Source organism: Protobothrops mucrosquamatus, unplaced genomic scaffold (assembly GCF_001527695.2).
Source record: "Protobothrops mucrosquamatus isolate PMUCROS unplaced genomic scaffold, P.Mucros_1.0 scaffold6767, whole genome shotgun sequence".
Lineage (NCBI taxonomy): Eukaryota > Metazoa > Chordata > Lepidosauria > Squamata > Viperidae > Protobothrops > Protobothrops mucrosquamatus.
Genome location: NW_015392582.1, coordinates 5,910 through 17,645, shown reverse-complemented (window position 1 = coordinate 17,645; position 11,736 = coordinate 5,910). Strand labels below are relative to the sequence as shown.

Sequence of the window (11,736 nt, the reverse complement as noted above, 5' to 3'; positions counted from 1 at the left end):
ACCCACACGTATGAAGAAATCAAAATATACCAGAGCAAGGTAGAAAAACATTTCAATAAAATGTCTTGTTTCTTTCTTCCACGCAGAACTATTCTCTGCATTGCCTCTCTAAATTCATGATTGTAACTACAGCAATTGCAAAATTAAATAAGGATGTTTTAAAAGATGAAGCAATCGTCCCAATCTCCATCTAATTTTTGTGCTAACCTGTTGTGTCTATCACTTTGAGTACCTACCCTCAGTTGTGTTCCTGCCTTTTACTTATGCTCTGTGGGGGAAAAAATCTTTTCTCTTATATTTCCTGAATTTAATTTACTGGATGATCTGAGGTGCTGACATTATTTTCTTTACACAATGCATATTGTAGCTACAGTTATCATCCCTTTCTTACTCACCTTTTATTATAAGGGAGAAGATTAAAACCCCAACTACTACAGTTCTTTCTTATAATAGAGTTACCTCTTTCCCTTCTCTGAAAATATGCCTGCTATAAGCAAATGCGGAGAAAAAGGTTTTCCAACAAACCTAACAACCTGTCACATGGTTATAACCTAAGTCATTCTATGAGTTGTTGAAAGCACTGTCATTTATTTGTGTTAGTACAGTTTGTATGTTTAGTTGCCATGTATTTAATCGTGCAAGTTTCCAGATGAATGTGCACTTAGAACAATGAATGAAACATGCCCAACTGATCTTCTAATTCTCTGTTCTTTTGTGATTTCCACTTGTAATTTCCTCATTAGAGAAATATCAAAAGTGGAGTCATATAATTTGATTGTGTTAAGAACTTGGCAGAACTAATGTACTATCCTGACTTGTTCAAAAACCATTCCTGGGTTTAAATAAAGAGGGGTATTCCTAATACCGGTCTTTTTTTTGTTACGGGTCTACCCTCCTAGAGAAGTTGGTGATTGGAATCAAAGTGCTAGGAATATAAGCATAATGACAGTGAAGCAGAAACCTTAATTAAAGAAAACCAGGGATTTATTTAACATCCAGAAGGGCAAATCATTTCATGATGATCATAATCTAATTCAAGAGTGGACAGCTTTTATGGGGAATGAGAATATTTTTAAAACGAATAAGAGCCGCAATGAATGGGACAATGACATTATGCAAATGGGTAAACAGATTCATGAGGCAGAGGAGGAGGGGAACTGAGTTTTAGGGGGAAAAAAACCTTAGCCAGATACATTAAACATTAGATGTTTGGCAATCTGCTACCAATTTTCAACAGCATAATCTCTGCTCATCTGTGACCTAAAGAACATTCTCTGTCTGGTTTCCTTCTTTTTCATGTGATTTCTTCTTGAAGTCAAGAGAAGCATTATGGCAGCAGTGCGCAATCCAGATCACACACGCAATTCAGTATGTGGTGGAATTTGCAAAACGGATAGCGGGCTTCATGGAACTCTGTCAAAATGATCAGATTCTACTTCTCAAATCAGGTTTGTGGAGGAGATTATAATAATACTTAATACTTAAGTACAATACTGAATCAGCATCAATAAAATTTGATCAATAAAAGAAGATAAAGATACAGGACCTGTTACGCTTTGTAAAAATTACAAATTCTTAACAGTATTTTTTTTTCTATTCCAGAATGCAGAATAGAAAATTGCATAGTGTCTATCATGTGGAAACACCAATGTTATAGGTTTAACTGCACATAAAAGTGATTGAAAGCATGATGTTGTAAGCTGCCCCCCAGTCAATTGACAGTGAGATGGGCAGTATATAAATTTTTTCAATAAACAAACAAACAAACAAACAAACAAGCAAATAAATAAATCTATCTATCTATCTATCTATCTATCTATCTATCTATCTATCTATCTATCTATCTATCATCATCATAGTGGTACAAAGTTTAAAAAAATTAATGATCTTCTAGAATAAAGTTTTAATATATCTTTTCTTACAACATTCATCAAATACCAGAGATTGTACTTTTATAGCCAACAGAACTGGCTATACCATCTTGTTGGGATATTTCTATGTAATATCTCAGGACTTTTGTTATCATTTCAGGCTGCTTGGAAGTTGTTCTAGTGAGAATGTGTCGTGCCTTCAATCCACTCAACAACACCGTCTTGTTTGAAGGAAAATATGGAGGAATGCAAATGTTCAAGGCTTTGGGTAGGCAGGCTGTTTTGTTTATTCAAACTGAAGGCTTTGTAAGCAATTGGGATAAAAAGATATATTTCAGTTCATCACCATCTGCAGTATTTAGGGGACCAAGAATCTGCTAGATCTATTTCCTTGAAAGAGAATTAAAATCCAGTTCTTATCAGGATATTCTGCTTATGTCCCATATAGTAGCAACAAACCAACTTTCTTGTTTTTGAATCTCTGTTTATTCAGTAATTATTTTACATGCTTTTGCCATGTCACCTGGGTAAGCAGAATTGAAATTCATTTCTCCCGTAGATTTATGAGTTGCTACCAAATTATTAAAAAAAAAAATACAGGCTGAAAACTTCTACTAGATTTGCAAAAAAGTACAAGTTTGGATTTTGGATCAGAATAAGATTAAGGTATAAGGTAGTACACATACAATACATACTGATGGAGGAATCCAAAGATTTAGAGTGAGAGATCCTAGGCATTCATAGCAGGAAAGAGGAGGGCAGGTTGGTCATAACATCCTGAGGCAGCTTTTATGTCTGACCTCAGGATACAAGTATGAAAGGGCAGAGGTTATTTTGTGAGATCACAAATTCTAGTGTGTTCAGAAAGTTTTAAAAAGTAACTTCAGGTTTTTTGTTTGCTTTTATAATAATAATAATAATAATAATAATAATAATAATAATAATAATAATAATAATAATAATAATAATAATAATAATAATAATAATAATAATAATAATAATAATAGTTGGAAGGTACCTTGGAGGTCATCTAGTCCAACCCCCTGCTCAGGCAGGAAACCCTATACCATTTCAGACAAATGGCTGCCCAGTCTCTTCTTAAAAACCTCCAGTGTTGGAGCATTCACCACTTCTGGAGGTAGGTTGTTCCACTGGTTAATTGTTCTGTCAGGAAGTTTCTCCTTAGTTCTAGGTTGCTTCTCTCCTTGATTAGTTTCCATCCTTTGCTTCTTGTCCTGCCCTCAGGTGCCTTGGAAAATAGATTGACTCCCTCTTCTTTGTGGCAGCCCCCGAGATATTGGAATACTGCTATCATGTCCCCCCTCGTCCTTCTCTTCATTAAACTAGACATACCCACTTCCAGCAGCCTTTCCTTATATGCTTTGGCCTCCAGTCCCCTGATCATCTTTGTTGCTCTTCTCTGTACTCTTTCTAGAGTCTCAACATCTTTTTTACATCGCGGCGACCAAAACTGGATGCAGTATTCCAAGTGTGGCCTTACTAAGGCATTGTAAAGTGGTATTAATACTTCACGTGATCTTGATTCTATCCCTCTAACCTGAAAGGGGAAATTACTTCTACATAGATTATATGAAGTGAATGAGCACATTAGATTTATAATAAGAAATTAAGTGACAGGTCCCAATTTGTCTTTATAATCCTAAGTGGTTTAGATCAGGGGTCCCCAACCCCTGGTCCATGGACTGGTAATGGGCCACGGCCTGCCAGCAACCGGGCTGCACAAACAAGCAAAGCCCCATCCACGGGATGCAGGCAGCACACAAAACCATGCCCTCTCTGGTCTGTGGAAAAACCTCTCGCCACGTAACCGGTCCCTGATGCCCAAAAGGTTGGGGACCTCTGATTTAGATAGGTGAATGACTGGCTGCTCATTACAAACCCAATAACTGTTCACTAGTTCCTCTTTCACGTATTCCATCTCTAAAGTTGAGGTGGGTATTTAAGACAGCAGCATGCAGAATTGATGGGCAAATGACAGGAAAGCCCACCAGTATTATTGTCATGGATCATGTGACTCCCTTGAGTGGACCCAGGACTGAGAATGATTGGGCTGTTGATAGAGCTGAATGGAAAACTAGATCTCTTCAACCATAAAGTATACAATCTTAACTAATTGAAGCATGTGAGTGTGAGATTCATTCTCGCTATTTTCAAACCCATGCCCAGAAACTTCATGTAGGAGGTAATAACTTGACAACAGTGCTTAATAGTTGAGCTGTATAAATCCTATAGCCACTGCCTAAACAGGGGGTTGGACTGGAAGACCTCCAAGGTCCCTTCCAACTCTGTTATTCTATGCTATTCTAGAGGAACATATTTCTAATGCTCATAATTCATGTGAAAGTAGATCTTTACAGAATATCAAAAACTCAGCTGCTGGGTGGAAAAATGGCTTTTATTTTCTTGCACTGCTTCAGACACAGAAGGAACTCAGAAGTTCTCAGCTTTTCCAGTTGAAAAGATCACTGCATTTACAAAGTTTCTCGCTCAAAATATATTTCAAGAATTTGACTTGGTTATCTGTGTTGCCTGTAGGTTCTGACGACCTTGTGAATGAAGCATTTGACTTCGCAAAGAATTTGTGTACATTGCAGCTGACCGAGGAAGAAATTGCCTTGTTTTCATCTGCTGTTCTGATATCACCAGGTAGTTTTCTGCAACTGGTTTTCCTTTTTTTTACATTCCACCACTGTCAATTGATGGAATCCGTTTTGTGTTTTGTTAAGTTTGCCAGTGGTGGCAAACTTATGGCATGCGTGCCAGAGGCGCCACTCGGAGCCCTCTCTGTGGGCACGCGTGCCATCCCCCCAGCCCCGCCTCCCCTGTGGCCCCCTCCTCTCCAGCAGCCCCCCTGGAGGAGAGTCGCCCCCAGGCGCAGTCTGCATGGAGCAGCGCAGCCAAGGACATAGCCGGGCAGCAGGTACAAGACTCTGCCCTCGTGCTCCATAGCATGCAGATGATGCTGCGGGGTGTGGGAGGAGGGCGTGGCTGCCATGGTGCTGCAGGGCTGCCTGGGTGATCTGCTACGGCCGGCCATTGAGGCAGTGCATGGCCCTGTGGGCGGGTGGAGCAGGGGGCGGGCAGGGGTGATGCAGGCAGGGCGGGAGGCAAAGCAGGGGTAGGGGTGGGTTTGGGGCACTCGGTCTCTAAAAGGTTCGCCATCACTGGTATAAGTTATAGATTCAGAAGCTAGGCCCAGAAAAAAAGTCATTGCTAAGCACCCCACAGATATCACTTCTTGTAGTTCAGAAATCCTCAACATCAGATCAACTGAGATGAATGAACAGGACAGATTGATTGTTACTTGGAGGTAATTTGCAAGTACTTCCACTTTCTTGGAAAATTCTTTAAATTCAATGTCCTTTAAATTTATAGAACATCTTCTGAATCGTAAACTATGTTCCTGTAGAATTGATAACACTGCATGGCACAACCATGGCATTAATAGATTGATCCGTTAGAGAAGCGCATTGAGGATTTCACAGCAAAGTGGAAAGCCATTGCTTGCTGAATTCAAAGTAATTAGATTTTGATTTGAAACTATAATAGTGAACTTCCTTCACAAACTGGAGATATTACGTTGCTGAAAATTAAACCAATTACCATGAATCTCCTTTCCACCTACTAATGAGTTATGTTTATGCTTATTTAATTTTTTTTGTTGTCTTTCTTCTTTGGCCAGATCGAGCTTGGCTCTTAGAACCAAGGAAGGTCCAGAAACTTCAGGAAAAGATTTATTTTGCACTTCAACATGTGATTCAGAAGAATCATCTTGATGATGAGACTTTGGCAAAGGTAGAGCATCAATACAGAGAACCCAATGTCTAGAAATACAACTATACTAGGATATTTGTTTGTAATGGTAGTTTTCCCCAGTAAAGAAAGCAATTACTCAGATCTAATGATTCCCAGGCTTACTTGGAAAAGCTTTGTCAATGACATCAAAAGAAAGTACAGACCTACAGGTATATAGACTTCCATGGGGAAGCTTGGTTAATTTAGACATAATACCCTAACTGGTTTTGGGGCCCAATTCTGGCTGAAGCTAGTTGTTCCTGGAACGCTGTTCCTCACCTCTAACAGGCTATTTCCCACCATATTTATGGACCTCCAGTAGGTTCATGCAGAAGAGCAAATGACATAGCTGGAAATGTGTTGCTGGAATTCTTCTGTAGCTCAGAAGCACCTATTGGAGTCAAACCACGAGTTGCAGAGGATCTTCTCTGCAAGGCCCTTCTGTAACCAATGCCCTAATTGGCTCCCTTGTACCAGAAGCAGCGTTTGATTGGCTAGGCTTACTACTAAACTACATTTGAAGGGAATGTTACTTTGAAAAGCTACTTGAAGAAGTAGCCTTGACTACAGTGTAAGTATATTCTTCTAAAGTCAGATGAGCTGATAGGTTTTACCTCACCTCCTTGACAGGTGTCAGGGGGTGAGATATACAAAGAGGAAGAGGAGGAGATTATATAAGTGGGGGGGGAAAACCAAAGTATTGAAAGTTGAATAAGCACATTGCTGGCCCAGTCAGGCAAGGGACTCCCCAAAAGTCATCTTGCCTCTGGCTCCCCTCAGAATGGATGATGTCACTGCTGCAAATTCTCTCTTACTGAATGGAAGCATGCAAAGCTATGTTTCTCATGAGAGAAACAGACATTTACTATAAAATGAGGTGTTTCCCTTTTTAGTTTTCCTGCTTAAGCTTCTCAAGTGTATTAAGAAGGCCTTAACTGATTAACCTAATTGAAAGGATGCCTGTCTCGGAAGTTCTGATTTTGTCTTTCTAGCAAGTCACTTTTTCTTTCCTAAAATTGACTTTAGCTAGTCTTTGGTTCCCTAAACTTTATTTGAGTGATTTAAACATCTTTAAGCAGTGTGTACTTTGTTTATGAACTGTTTAATGCCCAGCCTTAGCTTTAGTTGGCATAGAAAAGTCAGCAATTTTATTAAGCAGCACCAAATTAAATTCTACTGCAATATTTTTAAAAGTAAAAAAAAAAAATAACGATGTTGGAAGAATTTGAAAGTATGCCTTTACGCACTCTTTGATATGGAATAAAAAAAAATTCTTGGTTTATCTTTCTCTGTCTGCTTTCCAGTTAGTAGCCAAGATACCAACCATTACTGCACTTTGCAACCTGCATGGAGAAAAATTGCAGGTATTTAAACAATCTCATCCTGATATTGTGAACACACTTTTTCCTCCATTATACAAGGAACTGTTCAATCCAGATTCTACCACTGGTTGCAAGTGAAGGGAAAGTTAAAGCTCCTGGAATGCATCACTGATCAGACAAAAGAATTGTTGTCATGAAGACTTTCTTTAAAACTTGTCACTACTGCAAACCTAGGAATGTCCTGCACTTAATAGAATTATTTTTCACCGCTACAGTTTGAAGAATGTAAATATGCACTCCTGACTGGAGCCTCTTTGGTTTCTCTTCTTTTGGTTAATTTTGTTTTCCGTTTTAATTTTTAACTGACCAGAAAATCGCAAGTATAGAATACTGGGTGTTATCTTTATTTTTTATTTTATTTTATTTTATTGGGGCTACGTTCTGGGAGACCACTGTTTATAGATGTTTATTGTAGATATAAAAGAAAGCAGAGGAGTAATTTGCAACATTACTCTGTTTAGTCAAATATAATTTAAGGAAAATTCACTAAACTAGGCTTACCTATTTCTATGTTTTAGCTAGTTAAATGCATGTGGCCATTTGTAGCTGTCTTGGAAACAGGTGTGTATGTGTATGCAAAAAGTCATGGACTTTCCCTTTGTGGGTGCGGCATCAATGCATTGAGGGCTTCATACTGATTTTAAAAGGCTCTGCTTTCCCTGAATTCTTGGCACAAGAGTGAGCAAAGCACATTTCAAAGCAGTAGAGTGAGTATACCATGCTTACCCTATCGCTTTTCCCTACTCAGTATACAAAAGTTGTTGGGGACTGCCCATTACCTTATGTATTATCCTGGGGTGGGGGGGATAAGGGAACAGCTGGAGTACTGAAGTCCCATATGGATTCTCTGACACATGGGGAAACTTCATGTCCTGTCTGTCTATGAGCAGTATATATCAGGGAGGGCCAACGTTCACACTCTTGAACCTGATCTATCCTTTAGACCATGTTTGTAACCAGGAAAATATTTTTATGCACCATTCAATCACCTCTCCATTATAAATTCTAATAAAACAGAATCATCCAGGGCATTTCTAGATATGTGGACTTCAACTCCCAGAATTCCCCTGCCAGCATGGCCATTGATAAGAATTCTGGCAACTGGAAATGGCCAAAGTTGAGAAACACTAATCTAGGACCTTATTTATAAAATCCAGAGAAAGAGATGCAATATTAAATCTCTCATACACAACCTAAACATCATTTGAAAAACATTTTTTTCCTTTTTGAATAAAATTGCAGGAAATGTTTTGATCAAGAATTAATTCACATTTGATAATACCATTGGAGAGAGGATAAAATTGGTTTATGAGTCAACTGTTAGTCATCCCTGAAATGTACCAAATACTATACACTTATATACATATATGCATAAGGAATGTACACACACACACATGCACACTTGTAGCATAAAATAAGATCCCTGTTTTTAAGGATGTTCTCCTACATTTTTAAATTTCTCTTTGTATAATGTGTTAGGTTTATGTTGGGCAAGTAGAATTTTGCTCTGCCATCTATATATAATGACAAGATGGTACCATTTCTGATCAATTTGTATATAATGTTTATGAGTACTCAGCCAGTGAATGAAAAGTCAGATTTGTGTAATTGGTGCCAAAGCCTTGTCTGGATAATTCAAATGGACAGAGAGAAAATTAATGGGAGATTTTTCTTTTCATCAGTGATAGCGCTGAAGTCTATATTAAACTATACTATTATCAAATATATTACCAATCAACTATTTAAATTGCAGAGTACAACATACAGCATCCAACACAGTACATTTGTTTTGTGTGGACCAGATAATTTATTTTATTAATCTTTCCTGAAACAAGAACAATTAGATATTCAGTTTGCTCTGGCATCCTTCAAGGCCATCAGAGCAGGTCCAGTAAGAGACAGCTTTGAAGAATGAAGTAAAAGTCACAAGGCCATCCAGTCATCAGCTAGGATCTTTTGTGAGAGTGCAGACTTCCCATATGCATCACCATTATATAACTATACTGCAGCTTTGGGATCAACAGCTTTTTTCATTGGTTCATTTCATATCCAGAGCTCTAGTTGAGTAGTTTCTAATGTGCAATAAAGTTGAAGCTCTGTCTTTAGATCTATTTTTCCCACAAATGAGTCTCAATTAATAGGAAAATAGTTATTCTACAAAATTTTATTACCTAGTTCCAGGATACTTTCTATTAAAATTTTCTTAGTCTCCCACGAATTATAAAGTGGAATTCATAAACAGGCACAATAAAATTGTTTTCTCCCTACCATCACTCTCTTTCTTTTGAGTTTCTCAAACTATACTTTTGAATTAGTCCTTTAGGATTGTGTGATTCAGATTCACTCTTCGGAGATATGCACGTACAGTTATTAAAGGTCTTACAAAGACACATCCTTCATAATTGGGCCTTCATTATTGCTCTGTCTTACTGTCTTAGAAATTGAAAAAACTATAGAGTACTTTCATTATTTTGCATTACACCTGCATTCAGATGTCTGCCATCCCGTAAAGTCATTCTTTTGAGCTTCTGACATTAACGTTCTTTACAGATTACAATGTTCAATGCTATTCTTTTAAAATTGCTTTATACCCACAGTGTTCTGCACTCCAGGTTTTCCTATAGAAATATATAGCAGAGCTGTGGTACAAATAGTGTTTTTTGAAAGGTATTCAACATCTCTACCTCTGATTTTCCAAACCAGAAATACATTATCTTACAGTCGTCTTGAAGCAACCCTTTCCTTGAGCTCTGAACAATGTAATGAGAGATCTAAAGAAGTTGAAACTTGGAAGTACATAAGCAGACTCCCACTCATATAATACAGCTTCTCTCTCTTATACAATCCCTGGGAATTTGCTAGTTAGTCCCTAAATCATCCATTACAGGTTTTGAAAGTAAACATCAGTGGAGATTAAAAATTGCAATTTTTGTTTCTGCTAACAGAAGCTTTTTGCTGGAAGGGATTAATTAGCTACTTCTCTTAATTTAGAGGTACCTGTTACAAAAGGATGAAATGAAGAGCAACATAGCATTTTCTTCTCATCTCTCTCTCTCTCTCTCTCTAACACACACACACACACACACACACACACACACACACACACACACAGAGACACAAATATCACTACCATAATAAATTTCCAACTGTTTAGTTCTGACATTTGTATCTTTTTCTTGTAAGGCTCCAGAGCCTTTTGGAGATAGGCAGAAGATGCACCTTAGCCACGCCACAGTATTGTTTTGCAGCAATATTGCAATTCTTACAAAAAGAAGTGTGTGAGGTGCAGCTGTATCAAAACATCTTTCTTGGATCAATGTGTGCTACATCCTATTTTATTTTGTTTAAAACTTTTCCTCTACAAGGAATGGGATTAACAAGAGACACTGTCCCAGTAAATGATATCCTTCTTGTCTTTAGTTGATTTTTCTGTTCTGGAACCAACACAGCAATAACACTTTATATTGTATTCTGATAATGTACAAGCACTGAGCCACTTTATTCTCAGTGTCTGAGCAGACAGATGTAGACTGCTTGTTACACTTCTACAGGGACTTAATTTTGTATAAATGTCACTCCTGCTGGCTCTCTGTATAAAGAATTAATTCCAAGAGTCATATTTCCTTCTAATGGAAAGATTACTTTACCGATTGCTAGGAAAACAGGGTAATAGAAGACACTCAATTAAACCAGGCTGTTTCCAAATGCAATATATATTTGATGATTGTTTGCATTAGGGACCTTGCAGGACTTGAGGCTGGGAGGTCTTGAGCTCTTCCAACTCTCATATAATACAGTCTTCTTGATTTCCTTCTTTTTACTCCATCTTGATTCTATATTGGGGGGAAATTGGGAAGCTTCCCTTAAATTTATTTTATTCTGAGAGCTATGCATACACAAAAAGCTGCCCAAGTTGATCATTCCTTTAATTCCATTTCTCTGCACTCTGCCAATATGTTGGAAGGAAGGAAGGAAGGAAGGAAGGAAGGAAGGAAGGAAGGAAGGAAGGAAGGAAGGAAGGAAGGAAGGAAGGAAGGAAGGAAGGATGGATTTTTTTTAAATTAGTAAAATTAATTAATTGGTAAAATTGGAGAATGCCTGGGGCCCAGATCAAGTATAGGGTCCATTAAATGTTTGCCTTTTTCAGCAAATCTTTAGGGAAAATCAGACTGGTGACATAAAAGTAAATTCATCTACTGATTCCTTCACATTAAGGGATTTGTTCTCTCCATTTTGAAATAACAGGAGAGCCCATCCAGCTAAGGAGCCCATGTACACCATGGAGCAAATGTGGAACTGTAGATTGGGTTCAGTTATCGTCCCAACATGGCAATATGGGAGCAGTGGTGAAATGCATATGGACTTGAAACATTGAAAACTGAGACTTCCAGATTTTTCTTGACACTTAATTGTATGTCTGACTGTGATGACCCAGCCATTTTGTCTCATTTCTATAAGCTAATCAATACCTGATGTACCACAAACACTATAGCGCCATCTTCTTCTTTCGTGTGAAACCTTCACTCTTTGTAATTGACAATCACTGCTTAAAGCAGATGTTGCACTGTATGCCACTCAGGGATATTATTACCTTATTAAAAATAATATATAATGACATTAATATGAAAGAAAAAAAACTATTAGAAATGTGTTGAAAGGCACAAATT

General features: G+C 37.9%; 1 protein-coding gene across 1 annotated transcript; it reads left to right on the top strand.

Moving 5' to 3' along the window:
• Positions 1-3: 3 nt before the first annotated feature.
• On the top strand, positions 4-7,147 carry LOC107300357 (nuclear receptor ROR-beta; the record flags this gene model as incomplete). Its single annotated transcript, XM_015829691.1, has 6 exons — positions 4-39; positions 1,316-1,448; positions 2,032-2,139; positions 4,428-4,538; positions 5,575-5,687; positions 6,992-7,147. Coding segments are annotated over 6 exons (657 nt in total), but the record flags the coding sequence as incomplete, so codon positions are not given.
• Positions 7,148-11,736: the final 4,589 nt, after the last annotated feature.